General features: G+C 36.1%; 2 protein-coding genes and 3 pseudogenes across 2 annotated transcripts; 1 reads left to right on the top strand and 4 right to left on the bottom strand.

Annotated features, from left to right (window-relative positions):
* Positions 1 to 7,475: 7,475 nt before the first annotated feature.
* Positions 7,476 to 9,582, top strand: LOC130734551 (U-box domain-containing protein 38). Its single transcript, XM_057587017.1, has one exon. It carries the CDS (start codon positions 7,747 to 7,749, stop codon positions 9,325 to 9,327), a length of 1,581 nt encoding a protein of 526 aa, XP_057443000.1. The 5' UTR covers positions 7,476 to 7,746; the 3' UTR covers positions 9,328 to 9,582.
* Positions 9,583 to 13,261: 3,679 nt separating this feature from the next.
* Positions 13,262 to 17,424, bottom strand: LOC130734550 (uncharacterized protein At5g50100, chloroplastic). The gene is made up of 8 exons (XM_057587016.1): positions 17,184 to 17,424; positions 16,926 to 17,059; positions 16,573 to 16,680; positions 15,575 to 15,631; positions 14,955 to 15,020; positions 14,757 to 14,817; positions 14,293 to 14,336; positions 13,262 to 13,711 (listed from the first exon to the last, which is right to left on the bottom strand). Exons 1-8 carry the CDS (start codon positions 17,323 to 17,325, stop codon positions 13,673 to 13,675), a joined length of 651 nt encoding a protein of 216 aa, XP_057442999.1. The 5' UTR covers positions 17,326 to 17,424; the 3' UTR covers positions 13,262 to 13,672.
* A 68-nt stretch (positions 17,425 to 17,492) lies between these two features.
* Positions 17,493 to 21,634, bottom strand: LOC130734179 (COBRA-like protein 1; annotated as a pseudogene).
* A 64-nt stretch (positions 21,635 to 21,698) lies between these two features.
* Positions 21,699 to 22,579, bottom strand: LOC130734178 (COBRA-like protein 1; annotated as a pseudogene).
* A 121-nt stretch (positions 22,580 to 22,700) lies between these two features.
* Positions 22,701 to 23,569, bottom strand: LOC130734140 (COBRA-like protein 1; annotated as a pseudogene).
* Between the last annotated feature and the right edge of the window lie 4,131 nt (positions 23,570 to 27,700).

Raw genomic sequence — 27,700 nt, 5'->3', positions numbered from 1 at the left:
GGTTGTCCTACTATAAAATGGCGACCTCTGTAGTCTCATATATGTTCACGTTTTCCAAATGAATACTACTCTAAGTTTCCATGCTCAGTCGTTCTTGGCCTTAGGGTTTAGTCTAGAACATATCCAAAGGGATAATTTAGGACTTTGATTTGGTCCTTTTCTATCGGTTCTTAAATTTGGTGGTTTATAAGCAATAAAAATGTGTTTAGGGTGTGTGATGTGTGATTTCAAAATGTTATTTAATGTGACAACGTCAAGTAATCCAGTGGTAACTTGATAAATCAAAGTCCCGATGGACCCACCAAATTCCAAGTGCATAAACAACATTGTGGTGGTGGTAAGTTTGGAAAGACAAAAACTTGAAAGGAACTAATTAAGAAAAAAAAATCAAAGAGAATATCAGACTGGGAAGCACGAACACTTCAAAACAGAGGTGTGTCTGCGGCCGTCACAGACACGCCACCGACATGTGTCAGTCACATATGGGGCATGTCTGAATAAAAAAATATTATTTCTTGGCTCTGACACGGCTTGGACACTACTTGTATATTGAGCCGACACATCTTTGTGGCTAGACACATATATGAGACACTTGTACTATTTTATTATTATTTTCTGACTGAAAAAACAAGATAAATTAAAAATGAAACAAACCTTCTCTAATTAAAAATCAAATAAACCTTATCAAAACATATTTATTGGCTCATAACGCACGACGCTTCTCCTCTCCTCATCGCGCATTTCATCATCTTCTGCTAGTGGCGAGTTTTATATTCCTCCTCCGCCAGCGACGGCTCTCCGTCAGCGACAACGACGCTTCTCCCTCGACTTCTCTTGCTATGTTTTCGTGTTTCATCTTCCTCCTACGCCGACGAGGTCATTTTCTCTGCCGACGACAACCTGCACGTCCACCGTTGTTTCCTCCTTCCTCCTGGTTTTCTTTGTCACTTCCCTTCCCTGTTACTAGCCAAGGGTAAAACCTTTATCACTTTGTTTTGTTTTCACTCTTTGATTTTACAATTTTTGCTTGATATATATATATATATATATATATAGAGAGAGAGAGCATGATCAGATTATGATGAGTTGAAATATATGAATTAGTGTTTGTAAGTTTAGCCTCTTATTAGAGTATTGAATGTTGTTGTTAGTATTGAATATTGATATATGGTGTACCCTGCTGTAGAGGATTGGTTAAGTGAGCTTTGCATTACAATTTACAAGCTTCTTCTGCTTCTATTAAGCTGCTTTCGTTACTGACTTAACTGTTATTGATCAACTGAATATACAAGATTATTGATTTATGTCCAGCTCTCTACTTTCTATGCCCTAAATTTGTGTTCGTTTAAAATCATGATAGATATGACTTCTTCAAGTCAAGGTGACCAAGAGGATGTCACCAAGCCTCTAAACAACTTTGTAACGAAGACAAAAGGAGCAGGAGCTGGGGGTGGGAATTTTCAAGTCCAATGCAAGCTTTGTGACGAATACTTTCATGGATCTTACACTAGAGTTAGAGCTCACCTATTGAGGATTCCCAATCAGGGTGTTAGAGCATGTAAGAAGGTAACACAAGTTAAGCTTATTGATTTGCATAAATTAGACAATGAGGCTACACTTAAGATTGAGAAGTCAAAAATCAAAACAGCTTATTTGCTCCCGCTTTCTAATGAGAGTCCTACTGCTGATCCTAAAAAGAGAAAGACATCTGGAGCTATAGAAAATGCATTCAATATGCACGGTAGAGAGACACTTGATTATGAAATTGATAAAATGTTTTATTCTTCTGGATTGTCATATCATTTTGCAAGAAATCCTCATTATAAAAATGCATTTATTTATGCATGCAATAATTTCATAAGTGGATATCAACCTCCTGGTTATAACAAGTTGAGAACAACCTTGCTACAAAATGAAAGAAGACATGTAGAGAAGCTATTGGAGCCAATTAGGAATTCATGGAGCCAATAATGGGTGAATATTGTTAGTGATGGTTGGAGTGATCCACCAAGGAGATCTCATGTCAATTTTATGGCTGTCACGGAGAGTGGGCCTGTGTTCCTAAAGGTTGTAGATTGTTTAGATGAGGTAAAATATAAATATTTCATTGCCAAAAGATAAGAGAGCTTATAATAGAGGTTTGACCCGCAAATGTGGTGAAAGTTGTGAATGATAAAGCACATGTGTGTAGGGCAGCATGTTTAATTATTGAATCTGAGTTTCCTTCTGTTTATTGGACTCCTTGTGTTGTGCACACCCTTAACCTTGCTTTGAAGAATATATGTGCAGCCAAGAATACAGAGAAAAACAATATCGTTTACCAACAATGTTCTTGGATCATAAAAATTTGTTGAAGATGCTATGCTTATCAAGAACTTCATCATGTGTAACTCTATGAGATTATCAATCCTTCAATTCATTGAAGTTTCTTTCCATTGCTCCAACAAGATTTTCCTCCACAACAGTGATGCTCAAGAGGTTTAGGGAATTAAAGAAAGGGCATCAAGAGATGGTCATTAGTGAGAAATGGTCTTCTTACAAGGATGATGATGTTGACAAGGCCAAACTGGTTGGAAAACTTTGTTGGATGTTATTTGGTGGGATAAGGTTGATTACATTTTTTCATTCACTAACCCAATCTATGATGTTCTAAGAAAAATGGATACAAAAACTTCAACTCTCCATGTAGTATATGAAATGTGGTATTCAATGATTGAAAACGTAAGGAAAGTGATATACAAGTACGAAAGAAAGACGTAGTTGAAGGTATCAACCTTTTATGAGGTAGTGCACTCCATATTAGTTGACCGTTGGACTAAGAGTAGCACACCTCTCCATTGTTTAGCTCACTCTTTGAACTCAAGGTTGTTATCTGCTTTTTGGAGTTTATCCGAGTTTTCGTTCCCGCCCGTGTCCGTGTTTGAGTTCGTGCTTCCTAGATATCGGATATCCAAGTGTGGGTGTGTGTGGTGTATGCTATACGTTCATAAGCTATTAGAATGTGAATATCAGATACCCAACACCCTTTCCATGCTAGATGACATTATTTATAGTATTTACATGAAAACCGTAAATATATTCCTAAAGACAAGAACCTAACTAAATAAGCCGCCTAATCTTAGTCCTTCATTTGGCATGACACTTAAGATTTGGTCTCTCCTTTAAATGCTTGAATCGCTTCAAACTAGACTCAACGTCCTCACGTTCCATAACCTTCAAGATCATGGGTCTGTAACCTTTGGTGTGTTCAACCCCTTGATCGTGTAGTGTAGCTGTGGCATTTGGTCCTTCTTAGATTTGTGCTCCTCTTGCTCAAAACACCAATAAAGAACAGAAGCATACTAACCAACTTTTGTTACTTAGTCTTAGTGATCAAATCATCTATTTAAGCTTTATCCTTTTTTATTTAAAGTTCAAATCTACCTACCAATTCTCGTAGTAAGGAAAATTGGACTAGGTCACGATGTTCCTTTTCTACCATTTTTTTTCGAGAGGGGGACTATCTTATTGATCACACACCTACTTGTGTAAAAAGTCTCTATACCTTCCTTGATAACTCTCCAAGCCTTCTCGTACTTTTTTCCATCCTATTTCAAGTCCTGTTATCACACCACTTTTGCCTTTCAAAAATAAAGTATCTTTGAAGTCTTGCCTTAAGTGGGCCACAAAAGACATCCATTATGACGAAACAAAGCTTGATACCATAAAGAGAAGACTGGAAAATATTGGTACGTCCACATTCTATTTCAGATCTTTCTTTTCCCTTTCTTAACCTCAACATATTTTTTTAATAATTAGTTGATTTCCTTCTTTGATGATGATCAAGAAGTACCACCTCCTAAGAAGATTGAAGTCTCGAGCAATATTGCAAATGCTCCTAAACCTTCCTGAACCATGGCCTAAGAAGTCGTAATCACAGATGCAAGACTTAATGGAAAACGTAAGATCTCGAGCTCAACAAAGACACATGTTGCTAAGTCTGCCAAGGAAACAATCTCAACTACCATCCCTTCCTGCTCATGGATACATCTCTTTCTTGTTTTCTTTAGTCTTTTGACTTTCTTTTCCTCACATTTATATGATTGAAGTAGAATGCAAAATGAAAGCTAAGATTGGTCGAGGCCAGGCGCAAGAAAGAAGATCCAAAAGAAAGCATGACATGAAGCAACTGTGAGAACAATGACCATTAGAAGGTGAAGACCATGAAGAACAAGAAGAAGGGGAGAACGAGAAGTCTGAAGATGAAGGTGAACCACCAGTAAAAGATGGTGCAGACAAAGATGATGAAATACCAAAAAATAAGATGAAGAGATTGAAGGTAAAAAATGGAGATGATGAAAACCAGACTAACAACCCTCGTAACAATCTCAATCAAGCCAACACACAATCACAACAAGATCCCGCACAAGATGAGAGGGCATCCCAAAACCTGTCGAAGAATTTTAAATGCTCAACATGAGGGTAGTAGCATGATGGCACTCTTCAAAATGAAGATAACACTTATGCATCCCATGATCTCAGTCTTGATAAGGAAATTGAAATCCCCTGTCCTCGTGACTAGAATGACGAAAATCTTCAAAAAGACTATTTTTTTTATCTTTCACAGCTGTCGCCACCTGTTCGAAAACACTTAATCAATAATAAATATTTTTTAATACATGTGACATTTTATAATCTAAATTTTAAATTAAAATTATTTATTATATTAAAAACATAAAAGTGCAATTAATATGTTTTGTTTTTATGAGAATGTTTTTAGATATTAATTATTATTATTATTATACGGAGATAGTGTAAAAACATTTTACACAAATATGAAATTTGAGTTCACCCATTCATCGTGTCATAAGTAAATTAAAATTAATTTTAAAAAGCTAAATTAAAATCTAAAAATATTTAAAATAAAATAAATATTTCTAAATAAGCCTATTAGTCTATTAGAGTGGCGTTGTCACTTGTCACCTTCTTCAGCAGTTATAGAGTTTTTATGTCTTGATATTCTCTGTTAGTTTGTTGGTTAGAAGTCTTACTCTTGTAACAAAATAAAGTCTATAAGAGTGGGATTAAGTAACACTCATAAGTTATTTAAACAACTCTTTAAATATGAGGATACAACTTTATACACTAACAAACACATAAATTAAATCCATATTATTCTATCGTCAATTTCCATTAGATTCATTACAAAAATCATACTACCTCGGTTCCTATTTAACTGTCTACAAAGAGAAGAAACACACATGTTAAGAAGTGTAATTAATTTTGTTAATTTTCAAAAAAGTATTAGTTATTTTCCTATTTTACCCTCTACAGTGTGTATTATCTTTCTTCATTTATTGCTCTTACATGGGAACTATTAGGAAAAACATCATTTAATGCTCTATTGAAATGCTAAGTGGACAAATATATACAAACAATTTTTTTTTTGAAAGAGAACAGTTAAGAGCATCTCCAATGCAAGGTTCTTAGTTCTTATTTTTTAGTTAAGAATTAAGAACTGAGTTCTTAACCACTGGAGGGGGTTGACGTGAAGTTTTTAGTTCTTAAAAATAAGAATTAGTTCTAATATAAGATGTTTTACTTTTTGAGTTCTTACCATAAGAAATTATTATTTTTCTCTCATTCATTTAATTTAAGTATTGAATTAGCATTTAAATTTAAATCAAAATTATATGAAAATAAAAAATATTAACATAATGGTATTGTGAGACCGGATGAATAGTGTTAAGAACTAAAAACTCATGATTGGAGCAAAATTTGCAAAAAGTTGTTTAAGCACATGTGACAGTATGGACCCATATAAATAGTGCTAACTAGCATTTGAGATGCTCTAATAAGGAACATAGGTAGTAATAATAAAAGAGTTTTTTTTTTCTACAGTGTTTGGTATTAAAGCTTAAAGAGTTGTAAAAGAGCACTTACAATATCTTATCTTATCTTATACTATAAACTATTTTTGAAACCAAAAAATGACAATTCCTCCAGGGGCAACCTCTCAGTATTTTTCTGGTTTCACTATACTCATTTTTAATAATTTGATGATGTCACATATTATATTTTGCATATATTCATAAATTTTGAAATAATAATGTGTCTCTTAAATATTTTAAATTTCAAATTAATATATCTCATAAATGTTTTGAATTTTATATATAAATGAATTCCTAACATTATGGTAACAAATTGATAGGTACAAAATAAAACATTCAATATTTCATTTATGAATAAAAACAAAGTCAAATTTAAATTTATTAACAATTACTATATATTTATGAGTTCATAAAAGATGTCAAATAACGGTGAAAATCAAATTTAAGTTATCTTCAACACTAATATAATGACTTTTTTAACAGAAATATAATGTCTTTAACACTAACATCATTCATTATTACTTATAATTAGACTATTTCGATTCTTTATAATTAGATTATTTCGAAGTTTCAAAACAAAGTCTATGATTTGATTATATAAATATCCAAGTAACTTTTAATTTTTTTCCTTTGTAAAGAGTTTCCCAGTCTTTTTAGATATACATGTAACAATTTTTTTCCACATGATTATTTTCTCTATTTTTCTTTTCTTCTTTGTTTTTTGTTTTAAACTAACTAAATCTTACAAAATGCTATAGCAATGTAGTAAAAATTATAAGGAAATGAAGATCAATCATTAAATATCGGCTTAATTGCACTTTTGGTCCCCCAACTATTGCCTTCCTGCGAAAATCGTCCCCAAACTTCAAAATTAGCAAAAAACGTCCTCCAACTATACATGTTGTCGCACTTTTGGTCTGCCGTTTACCTTCTGTGAGAAAACTAACGTGAGAAGCTGATGTGGCTCCCTCACGCGTGTCTCACGTGACTTTCTTCAGAGAGCTTGATGACTGGACAAGTCACATGCTTCTCACGTGACTATAAAAGGGTTTCATGGTGAAGAAGACGATGGAGGAGGGAGATGACCATAAGAGCCTTTTAGAGTTACGTAAGAAGCATGTGACTTGTCCAGTCATCAAACTCTTCTGAAGAAAGTCACATGAGACGCGCGTGAGGGAGCCACATCAGCTACTCACGTTAGTTTTCTCACGGAAGGCAAACGGCAGACCAAAAGTGCAACAACAGGTATAGTTAGAGGACATTTTTTGCTAATTTTAAAGTTTGGGGACGATTTTCGTAAGAAGACAATAGTTGGGGGACTAAAATTGCAATTAAGCCTTAAATATCCTAAAGAGAACTGGCCAGTTTTCATTAAATATCCTCCCCATTAATTTTTTATTTCTTGCACCAAAAAAATACCCTCCCCATTAATGCACCAAAAGAATACCCTTAACCCTCCCCATTAAAGCATGAGACAACGTTAGACCATGCCAATACCAATAGGCAATAGTAGTAGGTTTACAAACCAAAGGTCAAAACCGGAAGAGAAAAAAGGCAAACATAAACCTCATCCAGTAATCAATCTTATGATGTCTATCTAATTCGCAACTTGTCCCCGTCTTCTTAATGCTAGTCTAGTCCGTACTCTCTCTTCTGTCGACACTCGACACTCGACACACACAAACACACCCTTAGCAACCTGACTCAGTCTCACCCAACAACAATAATACCATGTGCATCTACTATTCCTTCAACCTCACTTGATTCATTCATTGATTCATTCTCAATTTCTCATTCTTATAATCAATTCCATTCAAATCCATCATCATTCTCTATTCATCAAACACTCAACAAACCAAGAAATTGTCAATAATTTATGGGTGGCAACGGTAAACACAGGTGGAAAATCTCCTTCCACCGTTCTTCCTCCCACTCTAAGCTTGAACCTCCTAAGGAATTTCTATGCCCCATTTCCGGGTCATTAATGTCCGACCCGGTTGTCGTCTCTTCGGGTCAAACATTCGAGCGTCTCTCCGTTCAAGTCTGCAACGACTTGAAGTTCTCACCCAATCTCAACGGAACCCGACCCGATTTCTCCACCGTCATCCCCAATTTGGCCATCAAAACCACCATCCTCAACTGGTGCCGCAAATCCGCCACCCCACCACCGTGCCCGCCCGATTACTCCGCCGTCGAGAGCCTGGTTCGTCAAGCAATGGCGGCGGAGCCGCAAGAGAGTGTTAGGGTTTCCGAGAAGGAGCTGCTGAAGGCGGTTGCTGATAACCCGGTGATGATAGGTTTCTCTCACGCCGCCACTGAACTGGGTCCGCCCCGGGTTAACGACTTCAACTCCGCGTCGTCGTCGGAGGAATCGGTTATCATCGCCGCGAGTCCCCCCGGAACGCCGTTGCCGCTCACCACTCGCCCTACTTGCTTCTCTTCGTCGTCGTCGTCCTCCTGCGAGATCGAAGCGCAAAACCCTAGCGGAGCTCCTCCTTCGGAGGAGGAGGCGAGATTGGTGAAGATGATGAAGAGCAACGAGGTTTTCGAGCAAGAAGAAGGCGTGGTTATGCTGAGGAGTGTCACCCGGAACAGGGAAGAGGCTCGGGTTTCGCTCTGCACGCCGCGTCTTCTCTCGGCGCTGCGGTTGTTGGTGGAGTCGCGATACGTCGTCGTTCAGGTCAACGCGGTGGCGTCGCTGGTCAACCTTTCTCTGGAGAAGACTAACAAGGTGAGGATTGTGCGGTCAGGGTTTGTTCCGTTTCTCATCGATGTTTTGAAAGGGGGATTCAGTGAGTCGCAGGAGCACGCTGCGGGCGCGCTTTTCAGCTTGGCGCTGGATGATGACAACAAGATGGCGATTGGGGTTCTCGGCGCGTTGCAGCCGCTAATGCACGCGCTGCGGTCGGAATCCGAGAGGACTAGGCATGACTCGGCGCTTGCGCTGTACCACTTGACTCTGGTACAGAGCAACCGGGTCAAGCTGGTGAAGCTCGGGGTTGTCCCGACGCTGCTTTCAATGGTGGCGAACGGGAATCTGGCGAGCCGGGTGCTGCTGGTTCTGTGCAATGTGGCTGCGTGCGTGGAGGGGCGGACCGCGATGCTGGATGGCAATGCGGTTGAGATTCTGGTGGATTTGCTGAGGAGGAATAAGTTTGACTCGGAGGCTACTCGGGAGAACTGCGTGGCTGCGCTGTACGCGCTGAGTCATGGGAGCTTGAGGTTCAAAGGGTTGGCAAAGGAGGCTAAGGCTGTGGAGGTACTGAGGGAGATTGAGGAGACGGGAACGGAGCGGGCAAGGGAGAAGGCTCGGAGGGTGTTGCAGACGATGAGGGCTGGTGAGGATCAACCAGGGTCACAGTTTGATAGCCTCTTCGAATCCGATGGGTTGCCTCGGACTCGCCACCGAGCTGCTGGTGCCTGGAACACCAACCATGTGAACTCAACCACATTTTAGGTTTCTGATTTTCATTTGATTTCCAATACCCTTTCCTTCCCTAATTTAATTTTTTTCAACAGTTTAAACTTGTTGGTTTAGGGTATGTAGAACAAGGGATAAATTGTAAGTTATTGATGAAATTTGTAAGTAAGTAGTAACTGTAGGGGATTGATTGAAGTAGAGGTTGGGTTTGAAGTGGGAACTAGTATATATGGTGTTGCTGGATTTTGGTGTAAATCATGAAGGTGGCCATTTCAAGCTTGCTATTCTGCATTTTTTTGTTTTGTTCTTTTTTAGCTTATGTTGAGTAGTATAGTTTCTTATCATGGTTACTTTAGGTGAACAATTGTGCTAGTGTGTACATAATCATACTACATTATCTACTTAGGTTCATACCAAAAACAGAGATTTGTAGAGTGATTCGTGGCACTGTGAACTGGTTCATTTGTTAAGAATCAACAGTGTACTTCCCTTACTATTCCCATGTCATTCCTCATGTAGTCTGAGTTTTCATTTCAATTTTAAGATGCCAATATCTCAATATTATGCATACAGATTTGGAGCCATTTTCCTCTAGGGACTTCATTTTGTCCCCCCTTCTTGCTTTCACATCTATTTTTATTTGCTTCCTCTGTTCGCCCAGACTTGTGGGACAGAGTGTGCGGGAAAAAGAGAATTTGACAGAACTCTTGTTAAACTATTGTTTTGCATCTTAAGTTTGTATCTAAAATGCATGTCTCTGTCAGATGAAATATTTAAAATTGATTATAAATATAGAAAGCAAAATTGTTGTGCGTGCAAATGATTAACATCACTACATATAAAGATCAAGTCCTTTTTAGCAGAACTAAGAGGAGGAGATTCAATAAGAGGAGGAGGAAAGAGAAGAAGCTAAGAAGTTTTATGAGTAATTATTTCCTGTCATCGCTTGTGGGCATTGCATTTATTTGTAGCCCTCCAATCACAACATTTATTCAACACATCACTTGACTTAGTCGGTGGCAAATATGCTGTAGCTGTCATTCTATGGCTCCACTCTCACTTCACGCGTAATCCTCTAATCGCTGGGGTGGTTGGCTTCATCATCTTACCCTTGGTCCCTCTGGAATCGCTTGTGAGCTCTTTTGCTAGCTTAGAGTAAGCGTGCCTATTGAAAAACTAAGATACTTCAATTTACAAAGGAAACATTTTGCCGCAAAAAAGGAAGAACTGATCTATCTAATGACTCTCGCTTCCTTATTGATCATCATCGTTGAAAAATCTAGTCTCTAGCTCTAGTTCATCGAGTGATAAATCAACAACTTCTAGAGTTTCACTCTCATTAAGTGATCCAAACTCATCTCATGCTATATCCCACATGTGGGTTTCCTCTTGGTGACATTGTGGAGAGTTACTTGAAATCAGCCAGAGATTGCTATGAACAAATATTAGATCTTCCTCTCTATGTGGTGCGATATTGTTACTCTTTAAAGAATGAATGAAAGAGTATATAAGCTTCAATTTATTTTACAATATAAAGATGAACATGGTTGCTCAAGAAACTTAAAGACAACCTTTTAAAGTATCGAAGCATGAGTACTGTGAACTGGCCACAGAGATTGAACATCCATATTCATCATAGTCCATATCTTCAAAGTCTTCTTTTTCATCCTACAAGCTTGCAAGCTCTACATTCACTTGCGCATCAACAAAATACATTTTGAAGCTTTTCATCCTTGCACGAGTAATTTCCACATCTTGATGTAGAAGAAATTTATTAGAATCTCCTCTTAGCCATTCATGATTATTATATCTACAAACAAAATATGGTTATGTATAAATTTAAATAACATGTAGAAATGTAACTAGACAGGTCTCGACCCATAAGGGCGACTCGACCTCTATTCAGCGGAGCTGACGACTTTGGCGGGTCGGGACCTAATGCTAAAGACAAGACCCATACACATGACACCTGACACGTTACTAGGATTCGTAGGTGGACCGGACCCGCCACACATGGATTGGCGGGACCTCATAGGCCCGCGAGTCCCTGCTGACCTGACCCATCCATGATTCTGAGTGTACACGTGAGGTTATGTAACTAGGACTTTGGGGTTTATATCCACAAGAAGCCCAATATCCTGTACATGAGACCCATATGTAATGTATTAGGTCATGAGTCAAGCCCCATTATAAAAGGCTAAGCTCCAATGGAATAAAAAAGGTTCTCTTTACTCAGTACTCATCGTGTTCACGGCACAAGACCCTAGGAAGATAAACCCTTGTTCGGAGAGGTCAGGTGTCGGGTAAGAACAGTAACTAAAAGTTATATTTAAGAATATAGATGACCCAGAGTTCAAAGAGTGAGCTAAACAATGGAAAAGTGTGTTACTCTTAGTCCAACAATCAACTACATGGGGTGCACTACCCCATACAAAGTTTATTCTTCAAATTTCTCCTTCCTTTCTTTTAGGTTTTCAATCATTGAATCTCACATTTCATATACTATTATTTAGTCTGGTATTTGGTAAGTAATAGGAATCCATTAGCAATCTGGGGATTGGATTCAAATCCTCTAGAGTTCTTTTTATTGAAAATGTTAACAGTGTTTTTTATGTAAACTTCATGAAGAACGTGATGAATGTTCTTAAAAACTTAAGTGAGAGGAAGATATTAATTTGAAGACAATAAAGATGGATTCAAAAGAAGAAGTAAATGAAAACTAACAAAGAGAAATTGTAAAATGCATTGAAAAGAAAAGCGGTTTCAAAAATGTCATGCTCTAGTTAATTTCAAACCACTTCTAAGTACAAATGAAATCCTATATATAGCCCTGTTTATATTCCACTCATATGCTTTTTTCTTGGCAGCTCTCATATCCTCTTTGACATGGCAAGTGATGGAGCTTCATCATAAGCTTCTTCAAGAATAATAGGGCTCATCCAGGATGCAAGATTAGAGACTTTCAGATTTTGTTAGTTAGTTTGTCAGTTTGTCTTCATTTTGATTACTATCATTGTGTTTAAGTTTTAGTTTAACTAGATGCGATTTAAGTTTGGTTCTTTGTATTGAACTATTGGTATAAGACTTATTTTGTTTATGACAATGTGATATACTGTTATTATGGGACTTGTGTTGTTATATTTTTCTGGCGTCTTGGGGCTTTCTGCCACGAACCATCATCCGCTAATGATAACACTGTCTAGAATGTGAAGTTTACAAAACTGGAGATCTCTATGTGGTCCATTTATAAGTGTGTCAATGAACAAAGCTATGATACGTACACAGCTCATTTTCTAAACATTTCATTTCCACCTATTTTTATTTCTATCTCTTTTCTCTTATCATCTATCACATCTCATACTTTCTCTCTTTTACTTTTTTTTTCTTCCTAATTGTCTCCTCATTCCACCTCTTTCCACCTCTCTTAGAGGTGTGAAAGTAACATTATTCTCGAATGCAACTTTGCATTCGAAGTAGATTAATTGCACTTGAAAAGTCGCGAGCCCATGTGGATAATTTTTTTTTTTTGTTTGAACAAGGGTTGGTGGCCTATTGTTTTTCTTGTTGAACAAGGGTGGGTGGCCTTAACTTCAAATTTATGATAGATTCTAATACCATCTTAAAAGTTAAAATTCAAGTTAAACCTAACTTTAACCTCAAGATATAGCTCGGGGGTGATGATTTCTTTACTATTTATAATGATTCATTTAGTTATCCATGTAGTTAATATGAGACCTTGGCATATTCAATGGGTCTATCTCAATCACCAACCTCAAGGGACACATATTTCAGAGCTAGCTTGTGGAAGCCACTCAGGGAAAGCTACGTGAGATGTTAAGAGACGAAAATACCAGCGAGTTTTCAAAGATCTTGATGACGTGAATGGGCAAATATTATTGATATATACCAACAGAAGTAAGGGAATTTCCAACTATACCTGCCACCCTCAGGTAAAGGGACGCACATGATATGAATGTGTCAACTTTCTATGATTATGTATATGCAAAATAAACTTTTAAGATGCCACCACTGTCTCAGTTGTGGTGAGTACCAATGCATAGAAATTGATATGCAGAGGAATTGGTGTCATTCAACTTATGTAATATATATCATGCTAAAGAATCTGCTAAGACTTAATGGAGAATATAAGACATAAAATGACTTACAATACATTTTATATACACTCCCATTTTCCTATCCTAGATCATTTCTTATGCTACATCAAATGCATATGCTGAGGAAGACATTATATGCTGCGACACCAATCTATATTGGCTGCTTTTTGTATATAAGGTCATATAAAGATCTGCTTCAGAGGATGAAGACCAAACTTGGTAACAAATCATGCAACAAGCCTTTTGAAGTTTTCACCACAGTAAGCTTACATCTTGCAAGCATTGCTGTTTTTGCATACTTCACCCTGCAGAGAAGACACATAAACAAAATATAAATAACTAATTTGTATCTAATAGTGCTCATACTTTATTCTGTTACGTATATTAAGTTAAGAATTTATGCCAGAAAAGCTACTTACTAACAATTGCCTGAACAAATATTTTAATGGAATCAAATTATCCAAGAACACTAAACATTAAGATCATTGATGTATACTATATCTTTGCATTCTGCTCTCATGTATGAAGCATTAGACTAGTTTTTCATAAAATATGAAGGAAAAAAAATCATCTCGACTATGTAATTTATTAAATGATATTTGTTCGTTATGACGAGGGAAAATTCAAAAGAAAGAGTCTTCAATTTTGCAACATCAGGTCAGTTATACAAAAAATAAAAGGGATATAGACTCCTAATCAAGGCAATGGGTAATAGTCTCAATCTCAAGTATTCTAATGTATATGATGTCAAAGAGTCCCTCTTTTTCAAATTCAGACTGTTTTCCAACTTCGAAATTTCTCTCCTAGTCAATTTTCTTGTTTTATTATGCAGATACATTTTATGCCAAATTTTACATGATAATTTATGCAGGGTGAGTATGCCTACCTTCTTCTTTCGAGCTTCTAATATTTCTTCAATCGAAGGCCGTCCTGGAAACCATGAGTGGACAATTATCATATAAATTGAGAGGACCAATGTTAGCCAAATCATACTAGTTAGTAGTTAGGATAATCAGAGGCAAGTCTTGCTCTAAAGTAGTGGAAATTATTGACACATACATAGCTGTTCTCATAAATGAAAAAATGCAACTGAAATGATAGTGTTTAATCATTGATGGATGGATTCTGTACTTTTGTCATCAAGTGTAAGATTAAAGGAAAACTTATCACTATAACTCTGCTTCTCAGGCCTATAATGTGACAACCTACTAAATAAAAGACGAACATGTCTACATCGGACCAACTAAAGTGAAAAAAACTATATTCTAAGGTGTTACTTTTAGCCAAGAACAATGACAACATAACTAACTACATGGAGATTATGGTGCAAAATTATTTATGTGCTTTTACCTGTAACTTGAAGACGGTATTTAGCCCAAACACCATAGACGGAATCAGCAATTTTGGCAATCTGTCAATGTTGTTTTCCTCCATTAATAACATAATTATATAAAATAAAATAAAACTGTCTTTTCTGCAGCAAAGATTTCTCTGTATTGGAAAGCAACAGAATTACAAGTCCTTCGAAAGTGTGATAAGAAGACTTACAGGTTCATATTTTGTAATGGCATAAACCCAACCTAGACCAACTTGTTCATATAATCTCCTGAATGCCTGAAGAATGCCCCACCATCATTAAGCACATGCACAAATTAATATATCAATTTTATTGCAAAGTAAAAGTTGAATTTCTTATGGGAACAAGTAACAAGTTTCACTCAACAGATACACATATCAGTAAGATTTATCCTTCCATAGTCCTCTGCATTTGGGACGTCATTTTTTATTCAATGATGATAACCAATTATTGGTTGGACAAAAATTTCATAAATCACTAGCAACTCACAGCTAACTTAAAAGTTTAAACTGGAAATTGAAATTCAAGTCTTGCATATACTACTGTTAGGATCTAATTATTAGGGATTTAAATTAATACATAACTACACACTTAAATGCACATTCTGAGATCGAGAATGAACTAAGGGAATTGCATAGCTGTAAGTAATTATCTGATTTCTAAATTCCCAGTAATTGAAAAAAGAAAAGAAAAACTGAACTCATAACATAAAACTAAGTATATGGAAGATCATGATATTACTGAAGCAAGAGTTGGAGAATAGGCAGCAATTGTCCTAAGTTAAAAATGAAGATAAGGAAAGAAGCCATACTTCTACATCTGTAACCACAGTTCCATCTGAGAGGACAGCATGAATTCTTCCCATAGCCTAAAAGGGAAACAAACAGTCATTGTGTTACAAATGCAAGATATGCTTGAAACCTCACATATCTATGTATCATAACATATATCAATTAGCACATAGCTTGTGGAAAACAGGTTTTAATAGATAATTGTATCATAAAAAGTCGTTGAGATGCATCAGTTCAAGATTAGCATCATATAGGTATGAGAATTATTTAATAGTAACTTATTCTGTTTAAATTTTACAAGATTTGACATAAATAATTAAAGTGATTATTAGTCATAATTCAACTGTTGGATTGAGAAAATTCTTATCGTACTCTAGGTAAAGTTGTAAATGGTGTAAGTTAATCCCTTCTGTACAAGGACTTAACCACAAAAAAATGAGTAAGGAGGGTGAAAATTTAACACATTTAGCAAAATTAACATTCACTAGTCGGAAGATTCAATAAAATCATTTTAAGGGGCCCAAAAACAACATTTTATTACTATTCTATTAAGAAATCTTTTTCTCTTGAGGGACATCTGCCCTGTTTTCCCACTACCTATGTATGTGTGCGTGTGAGTGTGTATCATCACTCAAAAAAAATCTGTAGCAGTAACCATAACCAAATTTTATCCCACTAGGTGAGGTCAGCTATATGGATTCACATTCCATATTAAAGATATTGGCGAGCTTTGCCAAAAGCCTAACACGACCTTCCTCCTTTATCATCACTCAAACAAATAAAAGATAACTGTAATTAAGTTAATTAACAAATCAAAGAGGAGCTATTGCTATTGAAGTTCATTGCATACTGTTTGGGTTGGTATAAAATTTGGATTCAATAAAAGGGGGAAAAAACTCCAAAGAAATTACCATACAAATAACCTTTTAAACTTAAGACTAACCATATTAAAGAACTGAGCAAACATGGGAAGTGACAAATGACAATAGGCATAGACCATAGAGTAGTAGATACTAACAGTTTCATAGTCGAGACCCTGATTCTCCTCTGGAGAGTAATCATCCGAGCCTATATCAACAAATTTGATAGTGCCATAACTCTTATTCCTCTCCCTTAGCATATTCACCTATTACATAAAATGAAACAACATGATACTAGCTAAGTGTGGCAAAAGAATTAGGAGAAACCACATTTGTTATTATTATTATATGAACAAATTAGTGTCTGTTTGGTTTTCAGTTTGAAAGTGATTTCATCCAACAGAGGTCCATATCTTCTTTCACGTTTGGGGTATTGGAATATGTGATCTCGAATTCCAATGCCCCAAACGAACTTCCAAACTGAAAACCAAACACAGTCTTAAAGGTGAACCTCGCGCATACAGAGGGGGCAATCTCCATCGTAAAGTATCTTGATCTTCCAATCTCTTCCATCTCCTTCTTTCTTAGAAATTGCAGGCTCCACAGCAGCTGCCTCGCTAATAGCTCGAATGTGGCACTGAGACCCTGCAAGCAAATTAAGTAATTAACCACACACAATTAACCATAAGGGGAATATTTCAGCATTATTTTGAGGATTGCAGCAACAACAATAGAGATTTTCGAAAGAGTGGAAGATGGGTGGGTTTACCGAGTTTGCGAATAGGAAGTGGCAGAGGAAGGTTGTGGTGTGGGAGTGAAAAGAATGGTGGTGGGTTATGAGACCACCTTGCAGCAATACGTGATGAAGAAGCAGAAGCTGTTGCTGCTGCTGCTGCGATTCTGAAAGCCATTCCTTTGTTTTCGTGAGGATTATGGTTGGTTCTGTCGTGTCGAGGATTGCGCGCACTTTCGGTTGCAAGAAAGAGTTTGGCTCTTTGTTCTTAAACCATAATCGCTGGCATACGTGGCAACTTCGGGGTCACTTACATCGAATGGTTTTCCAGGTAAAGGTTCTATTTCAAGCGGCCACGTTGGTAGTCAATGGATTCTAGATAACAAAGGAACAGTAATGTTTATGGGCTCATCAATACTAGCAACAACACGACTTCAAAAAAAAAAAATACTAGTAACCACCGGCGGCTAGTACCATAAAATGCAGGCAATCCACCGGATCATTAGTCTCACGAGAAATGTGACGGAGGCGAATGTCTTAATCATGCGTAAGAAGAAGGTGAATATCCATAAAAGATAGGCTTAATTGCACTTTTGGTCTCCCAACTATTGCCTTCCTGCGAAAATCGTCTCTAAACCTCAAAATTAGCAAAAAACGTCATCCAACTATACATGTAGTTGCACTTTTGGTTTGTCGTTTGCCTTCCGTGAGAAAACTAACATGAGAAGCTGATGTGGCTCTCTCACGCGTGTCTCACATGACTTTATTCAGAGAGCTCGATGACTGGACAAGTCACATGCTTCAGAGGGAGAGGCAAGGAATGAAAAACCCCTCTTTTAAGGGTTCCAGATGGGAAGACGATGGAGGAGGGAGATGACTGTTGGAGCCTTTTAGAGTCACGTGACTTGTCCAGTCATCAAGCTCTCTGAAGAAAGTCATGTGAGACACGCGTGAGAGAGCCACATCAGCTTCTCACGTTAATTTTCTCACGGAAGGCAAACGACAGACCAAAAGTGCAACGACATGTATAGTTGGAGGACGTTTTTTGCTAATTTTGAAGTTTGGGGACGATTTTCGCAGGAAGGCAATAGTTGGGGGACCAAAAGTGCAATTAAGCCTAAAAGATACTAGCGCGCTCATGAAATCTGAATCAATCATGGTAAGAGTTTCTACGGCTTTCAAGCAATATGATTCACAATATGCTTTCATGATATTCTGTCTCCAAAGCAACTAAAGATTCATCCTCATGGCATGGAGCTTTGCTAGCAATGGATCTCCACCATCCATACCCGTAAAGAAGCCAACCTGCCGCATACCCTAAAGTCGCGAATAGCCCCACCCATTCCCATATGCTCATAGGTGTAGTAGCTATATACGTCGTTAACAGTTAGAGACACATACCCTGCAGGAGGCAACAACCAACGCTCAAAATCTAGGATCCTCTCGTGACTCCTACTAAGGTAACGACGATGCTAAAAAAACAAAATAAACTAATTAGTAAGAGGATAAAAGTTATAATTTAATTGCATAAATATTGGAAAAATATATATGCTTTTGAAATGATACAAATATATTTGAATAATTATATATATTAATTAAATTTGAATAAAAAATAGAGTTAAATATGTTTTTTCCCCGACTTATACATCAGAATCTAAATTAGTTTCAAAAAAAAAAAACCTCTTTTTATATCCATTAAATTTTTTGTTTGATATGGTGGTGGTGGTGGAGGTTAGGTGGTGAGGACCAAAAATAATTAAAATGAATTTATAATGGTTAAAAATGATGTGAAATTACATGTGCACAGTTATACCTAACAAGAATTTCCATGTGAGTGAATAAAAAAATATCTCAAATATCTTTTATGGCGTCATAATGCCTAATTTATATCAAACAATTTTTTTCAAGGACCAAAAATAAGAATTTTTTAGGGACCATTTTAAATTCGAGTGTATAAGCCAGGGACTAAAACATATTTAACCAATGAAATATAAGGTTAAATATGTGTTTGGTCCCTCTTCAAATATAATTTCCAAATCATAATGTTGAAGTTGACTCTGGTTTCTTCTCATTTACTCTAATCGTCTTCTTCGTCTAAGTTTGCCGGAGGTACTCATCGGGGATATTATCTACCAAGACACTTCAACACTCAAGTCAACAAGATTAAAAGAGAATAAGGGTTAGGGTTATAATGAATGTGTACATGAGAGTATTTAACATTTCTCATAACTATAGTACAGTTAGTCTAAATCTAGAGTCGATCCCTAAAGATCTGAGATATCTCATGAGATGAGATCATGCAATCTTGAGATCTTGAATTAAGATACACTGTGACTTCTTATTATAACTATAGGCCTCGCCTTCTGAAAATATTTTGCAACACTTATCCCCTGGTTTAAGTATCCAAGGCACAAGGATGCTTGGAATATGAAATCCTCGTCTACCTTCCCTTATCTAGGGTTACTCAGTTTGGCCCTAAAAGTGTTTTTGAATTAGGGGTTCGTTACTCGGTTACCCGTGTCCACACCGTAAGTTGAAGTGGTGTGACTATTTCCAGCCCCGCTGCAATGAAAAGGTTACATCTCTTTGCGATGTAAAGGTTGAAATAAAGTGAAACACACGCTTCTTCTCCATTGGCTACTCAATGACGGGTGCGATTATTTTAGAAGTTATGTAATGATAGTGGGGGAGTGTGAAAGATTGTATTTCCCTTATTTGAAACCTTTAAATTTCAAAAAACAGGCGCTATTTTTCTCTCTTCTCATTTCGTGTTCACTTTCTGGCGATTTCCTCTTCTAATGTTATGGTGTTTGCTTTCTTCTTCCATCCTTCATTCGGACTTCACATAACCAATATTTCCTTTTGAATGTGAAGAAAGAACATCGTTGTAGAGCTTCAATTCCCACAGTATGCCAGTATCATCAGTTAAAAGTTAAAACATATTTCAAAAAAATAACATCAGAATTGGAAATTTTTCTTCACAAGAGCATGTATGAATATGAAAGGTAGAACATACTATGCCATCATATGGTGTTAGGGACTTGTATTGAAAGCTGAAAATTTGGGAACATTATTGAAATTCAGGTGTTGCACAACAAGGTTACATTCTCAGTAGTTCATAATGTAGTTAAAATTTGTAATGGTGACCTTGATCCTCTAGTACTCTTTATAATTTAGAATCACATGCCAATGCACAAAACGGGACACATATGGCTTGTACACAGGACTAGAGGTGTATTTAAATCATTGCTTGATAATGATACAACTGAAGGCAAATTTGGCTTTTGAAAATCTACCAACCGTATTATGTTTCCAATTACTTGCATAATAAGAAGGAAATAATGACTAGAAGGAACTTGAAAAGGGGGCGAAAATATAGAGAAAATAATATTGAATAATGTTGCGCACACAAGCACACGCATGCACGTGCACGACACGCGCACATTCAGCTGTTGCGCAGTAGCCTAGACATTGTAATCATATAATATGTTAACCTAGTTAACTAAAACTTCACAATTTATTGCTCCATGCGCAATTCATATGCATTCTTGACAATTATTTTATCAAGAATCCACAATCATCTATGATTAGTTCAAAAAAACTAAAAAATATTTCAAAGTGTCCATGACTGTACTCATTAAAGATGATACAAGTTGTGAACTTGTATTGGGCATCCAAGCATAGACATATGGATCCAGCATTACACACTCATCACCGTTGAAAATAAATCTTCTTAGGGAGGCTCATCCCGCATCAAATGTGAAGGTTGGTTTATACTTCCCAAATAAAATTTCTGACGGCACATAGCCAACATTTCTTTCTGAATGTGAAGAAAGAACATCATTGTAAAGCTTCAATCCCCACAGTATGCCAATATCATATGTTCAAAGCTAAAACAAGTTCCAAAAAAAAAACATCAGAATTGGGAAGTTTTCTTCACAAGAGCATGTATGAGTATGAAAGGTAGAACTTACTAAAGACATCATATGGTGTTAGAGACTTGTATTAGAAGTTGAAAATTTGGGAACATTATTGAAATTCGGGTGCTGCACAACAAGGTTCCATTCTCAGTAGTTCATTATGTAGTAAAAATTTGTAATGGTAACCTTGACCCTCTAGTACTCTTTATAATTAAGCATCACATGCCAATGCACAAAACAGGACACATATGGCTTGTACACAGGACTAGAGATGTCTTTAAATCATTGCTTGATGATGATACAACTAAAGACAAATGTGGCTTTTAAAAAGCCACCAACCGTATTATGTTTCCAATTACTTGCATAATAAAAATGAAATAATGACTAGAAGGAACTTGAAAATGGGGTGAAAATATAGAGAAAATAATAATGACTAATGTTGCACACACAAGAACATGCATGCACGCGCAGGGCATACGCACATTCAACTGTTGCGCTGCAACCTAGACATTCTACTATATAATATGTTAACCTAGTTAACTAAAACTTCACAGTGTATTGCTCCATGTGCAACTCCTATGCATTCTTGAAAATTATTTTCTCAAGAATCCACAATCATCTATGATTAGTTCTAAAAAACTAAAAAATATTTCAAAGTGGCCATGACTGTGCTCAGTAAAGATGATACAAGTTGTGAACTTGTATTGGGCATCCAAGGATAGACATCTGCATCCAGCATTACACACTTGTTTCCGTTGAAAATAAATCTTCTTAGGGAGGCCCATCCCGCATCAAATGTGAAGGTTGGTTTATACTTCCCAAATAAGATTTCTGACTGCACATAGCCAGCATTTCCTTCTGAATGTGAACATCATTGTTGAACTTCAATCCCCATAGTATGCCAATATCATATGTTAAAATTTAAAACATGTTCAAAAAAAAACATCAGAATTGTAAAGTTTTCTTCACAAGAACATGTATGAATATGAAAGGTAGAACTTACTAAAGTCATGATATGGTGTTAGGGACTTGTATTGGAAGTTGAAAATTTGTAACATTATTGAAATTTGGGTGCTGCACAACAAGGTTCAATTCTTAGTAGTTCACTCTGTAGTTAAAATTTATAATGCTAACCTTGACCCTCTAGTACTCTTTATAATTAAGCATCACATGGCAATGCACAAAACGGGACACATATGGCTGGTACACATGACTAGAGGTGTATTTAAATCATTGCTTGATGATGATACAATTGAAGACAAATGGGGCTTTTGAAAAGTTACCAACCTAGTAAGCCATAATCAATTAAGCCAAATTTTAATGATGTTAGTAAGGGTATCAGATCCCAACAGTATTATGTTTCCAATTACTTGCATAAAAATAAAGAAATAATGACTGAGAAACAATTAGAAAAGGGGGCGAAAATATAAAGAAAAAATTAATTATTATTGTTGCACGCATAAGCACACACATGCACGCGCACGACACACGCACATTAATCAACGTGGACATTATACTCATAAAATATGTTAACCTTGTTAAGTAAAACTTTAGAATTTATTGCTCAATGCGCAACTCCTATGCATTCTTGACAACGATTTTATCAAGAATATACAATCATCTATGATTAGTTCTACAAAACTAAAAAATATGTCAAAGTGACCATGATTGTGCTCAGTAAAGATGATACAAGTTGTGAACTTGTATTGGGTAGCCAAGGATAGACATCTCGATCCAGCATTACATACTCATCACCGTTGAAATAAATCTTCTTAGGAAGGCCCATCCCGCATCAAATGTGAAGGTTGGTTTATACTTCCCAAATAAGATTTCCTACTGCACATGGTCAACATTTGTTTCTGAAGTTGAAGAAAAAACATCATTAAAGAATGTCAATTCCCAGAGTACGCAAGTATCATATGTTAAAAGTTAAAACATGTTCCAAAAAACTAACATCAGAATTTGAAAGTTTTACTCACAAGAGCATGTATAAATATTGAAGGTAGAACTTACTAAAGCCATCATATAGTGTTAGAGACTTGTATTGAAAGCTGAAAATTTGGGTAACATTATTGAAATTCGGGTGTTGCACAACAGAGTTCCATTTTGAGTAGTTCATTCTTTATAATTAACCATCACATTTCAATGCACTCGAACGAGACACATATGGCTGGTACACTGGACTAGAGGTGTATTTAAATCATTGCTTGATGATGATACAACTGAAGGCAAATATGAAGAGTCTGGATTGCAAGATGGATTCAGAAAAGTAAATTAATCACATGAATGTGTAAAATGATAAAAAAAAATGAAAGCTACTATACTATTGAAACATACTTTGAACTTTGAAGAATAAAATGAAGAAAGGAAAGTAAGTGTCAGATATCTATAAAAAGATAAATTTGAGACTTACTTAACACAGCTTCCAAGATCTAATATGATTTTGCACCCACAAGAGCAGGTTGGACATTTTACTATAGAGTCATTTTAGAATGATGAGAGTTAAGAATATGTGCAGGCAGTGACGGATCCAGAAACTTTTAGGTGTGGGGGGGAATATATATAAATTTGTAAAAGGTGCGAAGTAGTTGGTTGGTTTTTATATTAAGGACCGGAGAAAGTAATACTAATAAAGTTTAAATAAAAATTAGAAATATTATTTAGAAGTTTTCAAATTCTAAAATATATTGTATATTTTTTTTTTCACTCTTAACATTAGTTCTTATCCTACTTACTATCAATCCATCATATCTATATTTAGAAAAACAATTAGGGAATAAAAGTCAAATATATAATAGAGGAAAAACTGGAATAATGATTTATTAGATTATAAGTTACTGTAAAAATGAAAGCTAGAAGGATGACATTAAAACAAATATATTGTAAGTTAAAAAACAGAAATCAGAACTATTAGCTAGTCCTGGATGAGTCATGGGGGCAATTACTCAATTAGTATTATAGTTATTTAGTATATTACTATCTATCAATGGAAATCAAGTGGGGTCAAGTGCCCCCATGCACTACAACGTGCATCCGCCCCTGTGTGCAGGTAACATTACAGGTTACTGCCACAAAATATGCATGTTAATAATAGAAACTAAAATTTGGTTTTCACTCTCAACTCTTCTCATCAATGTATAAAACATAAATAATTAGGCAAAGGCTACGGTGCATAACCGGTCCAAGTGATGTATGGTTACATAAGCAAAATGACCTGCTATTTCCAATTTCCAGGTAAAAGTGGTTTTTCACTTTTGGCCCATAAAACATATGACTGAAATTCACAAAATTGCAAATAAGGACAATTCAACTGAATTACGTTCTGTATCATCTCTGTTCAACATTCATCCTCTTATTTGAACATGGGCATCATCATCCTTATCATTATTCTCCATAGATTAAAATTTGTCCACCTCCAATCTCTCTCTTTATGCATTAGCTCATTCTTACATATCATTTTCCAGATGTATTCTTCAATTCCAATTGACTAGCAAACATTTTGGTCTTTTCTTCTATAATATTCTCACCTCTATGAATGTTAGTGATTCCTCACAACTTTGCGGCCATGAAATTCCAGTTCTACTGTTTGATTACAACACCAAAGCAAAAGATTTTCCTCTCAAATAGGGTCACATTCAATTTTACCTTTCAAATATTGAAAGGGGGACATAGCCTCCTACTTTGAACCGCACATGCTTCCAATACTGCATTAATTATCTCGTTTTCGTTTCTGGATTATTGCCTAACATTCATTATTTGGGTTCAACAAGTATGTAGACAACCAAACTGGACTACAGGTTATATTTTGTGTTCTATAATTTGAATCTTTCCAAAATAATTGGTGGAAACAAGCCATCTACCTACGGAAATGTTCTGTGATACATGAAGAACACGAACTTAATTAGAACTTAGAAGATGGAGATTGGAAGGACCTGGAAACTAATCTAGTTTATGGTTGAAGAGTAACCCTTGAACTCTCCATAATATTGACCGGCAGCAGGTTTCACCACGCTTGTTGACAGTGACACGACCATTGCACTCCAATCATCCCCTCCATTCACAGGCCAAACCCACAAAAAGCATAAAGTTTTAAGTCCAAAGCGTTCAACATTGTTGTGGCCGAGTGAAGGTGGTTCCTCGACATCCAAGGTCGTACTCGTTTCCATTGTTCTGTTTCTGTTTCAGCGAGGGTTTCAGGGTTTTGATAAGATGTGGTGAAGTCCAGGGTACAACAAGGATCAAATAGCAAAAAAGGTTGTAACATGTATTATCAGGTAACGATAATCATTCTCAACCGTTCAATATAATAATATTAAATCCAAGGGTCAAAAGATGGTCATGCACTCATACAAGACTTGAACGCTATTGTACCGTAGCCACTGCCAAATAATTATCCATATTGCTAATTATTTGATTGATGAAAATTTCAATTCATCTCATCAAAAGGAAATTTCTTCTATCAAGAAATTCGCAAGCAAAACAGAAAAGTTCATCACGTCGAAAAAAAAATGAATTGTTATAGTTAAAAATACCTTCAAAAGAAGGTTCAATTGTCTAACATGTAAGCCATCTGAATTTTGTATAACCAAGAATTCTATGTACTTATATTATATGATATCTAGAAATATTTATGTTGGTTTTATCAAGAAAGTCCATAAGAGATCTATGATCATGTTAAAAACTTAAGTCAACGGTTTTTAAGTAACTTATCAAGGCTTGGGTGGTTCTCTTCTTGCCACCGGAAATATATTTAGTTGGACTCAAATTTTTTGCAAGAGCACCAGTATAATCAGGTTAAGGTGTTTTGAGGGTGAAATGTTTGGATAATTTGAAAGTTTTGTTAGTTGTTCCTGTAACCTAAAAAGAACTCATTGCATTGCTTGGGTCCTCAACCTAAGAACTCAATACTCCACCTTTGAAACCATTCGAAGTCTGCTACTTGTAAGGAGTCCCTGGAAATGAGTCAATTACTAATCCGAACCAGTTACACGGTAAAATAGCGTACAAATCTAATTTATCGAAATTAAACAAATAGAATTATTTATTTAATTCCACTCTTACAATACTACCCCTGTAATAATTATTTTTTACCTCGAAACTACGCGCCAGTAGGAGCTCTGGATGTTACTCCCCCAACCCCTCCTATGAATCCCAAGTTTCATCGATATGTGTTCCAAACGTTAGTGGAAGGCGTCACAACAACTTCAACTTGTTGGTAAATATAACAATACAAACACAGATAATCATGTTATCGTATTGACATAATTACCTAGGCATACACATATCATCATTCCATAAATTTCACAATATATTATGCACAATCAAGATGTACAGATAATCACATTTAATGACTCACATGAAAACCATTTCAAGTCACACATAGTACTCATATTAAAGTTTTTTTAGATGCTAGTGAAGTATGCACTATGGTCTATATTCTAACTCCGCAGTCCATAGTATGCACACAGTTCGCACCGTCCACCCGGTCTACACATAGCCCGCACACAGTCCACACATAGTTGACTGATGAATAATCCTTCTAACCTCAATCTTTCACCAACATTACCCGCACACAGTCCACACGCAACCCACACATAGTCCACAACCAGTCCGCACACAGGTGATTGACGGATAATCCTGCTACCCGCAATCATTTACCGACACTATCGGCACATAGTCCACACACAATATAAGTATATAACAATGATCTGCACTCAATCCATACATAGCTTATTGGTGGGTAGTCCTGCTATCCCTGATCTGATACATGCACAATGTAAGACCCGGTTTTAGGGCATATTATTTTAATAATAATATTGAATAATATTCTGTGAATTGTTTGTGTTATATATGTGATATTATTCCTTTAGAAAGGACAATTATTTTATTACGGACATTATTAGACCTTAATAATATCTAGATGGAGATGTACTCGTTATTACAGTCATTTTGACTGTAATATTGCTAGGGTTCGGCGAAGACAACTTTTAGGTCAAAATCGGCCCGACAACGACGATGAGTTGGCAAATCGAGTCGACGAGGACGATTTTGTGGGCCACACCTTATGGGGAGGTGTTGGGCCTGGTTTTAAGAATATTCCATGAGGGAATATTGCTTTGTTTTATTTTTGGAGGTTTTATTTAAATAAAATGGGTTTTTATTTAAATAAAATGTATTTAATTATTTTTAAACCGATGGTTTATTAAATAATTAATTCTGAAAAATATTTTGGAGTTATTATGAGAGTGGTGCACGAAATTGTTGGAGCCAAAATCATTGATAAGGTTTTTGAATTCAAAATTTGAAGTTTTGATGCATTAAGGAGGGAAATTGTGTAATTAATGCATTAATTCTTTTTGGTTTTATTTAAATTATTATTTTAAAACTTTTTTGGAGAAAATATGCTGAAGATGGTGAGGTTGGACGGCCAAGAGCCTTGGAGGCAAGTAAGGAGACTTTTTTCCAATTATTTTCTTATTTAACTAGGTTTTAATAAAAGGAGTGATTTAAGGGATTGATTCTTTTAACTTTTAATTAATGAGGGATCAATATTTGAGTTTTAATCATAAAAAGGGGTTACACTTTTATATTTATGATATTTATTCAATTTTTTTTTTTTTTTTGTTACAAGGA

The sequence above is a fragment of the Lotus japonicus genome, chromosome 1 (genome assembly GCF_012489685.1).
Source record: "Lotus japonicus ecotype B-129 chromosome 1, LjGifu_v1.2".
NCBI classification, from domain to species: domain Eukaryota; kingdom Viridiplantae; phylum Streptophyta; class Magnoliopsida; order Fabales; family Fabaceae; genus Lotus; species Lotus japonicus.
This window is presented reverse-complemented; position numbering and strand designations above follow the sequence as displayed.

Excerpts from the sequence above, each read along its gene's own strand:
- LOC130734551 (XM_057587017.1), top strand. The coding sequence starts at position 7,747 with ATGGGTGGCAACGGTAAACACAGGTGGAAAATCTCCTTCCACCGTTCT.
- LOC130734550 (XM_057587016.1), bottom strand. The coding sequence starts at position 17,325 with ATGGCTTTCAGAATCGCAGCAGCAGCAGCAACAGCTTCTGCTTCTTCA. Across the intron at positions 15,021-15,574 it reads CTGTGGTTACAGATGTAGAA|GCATTCAGGAGATTATATGA; the intron begins GTATGGCTTCTT and ends GGCATTCTTCAG. Across the intron at positions 14,337-14,756 it reads ATACCGTCTTCAAGTTACAG|GACGGCCTTCGATTGAAGAA; the intron begins GTAAAAGCACAT and ends CATGGTTTCCAG.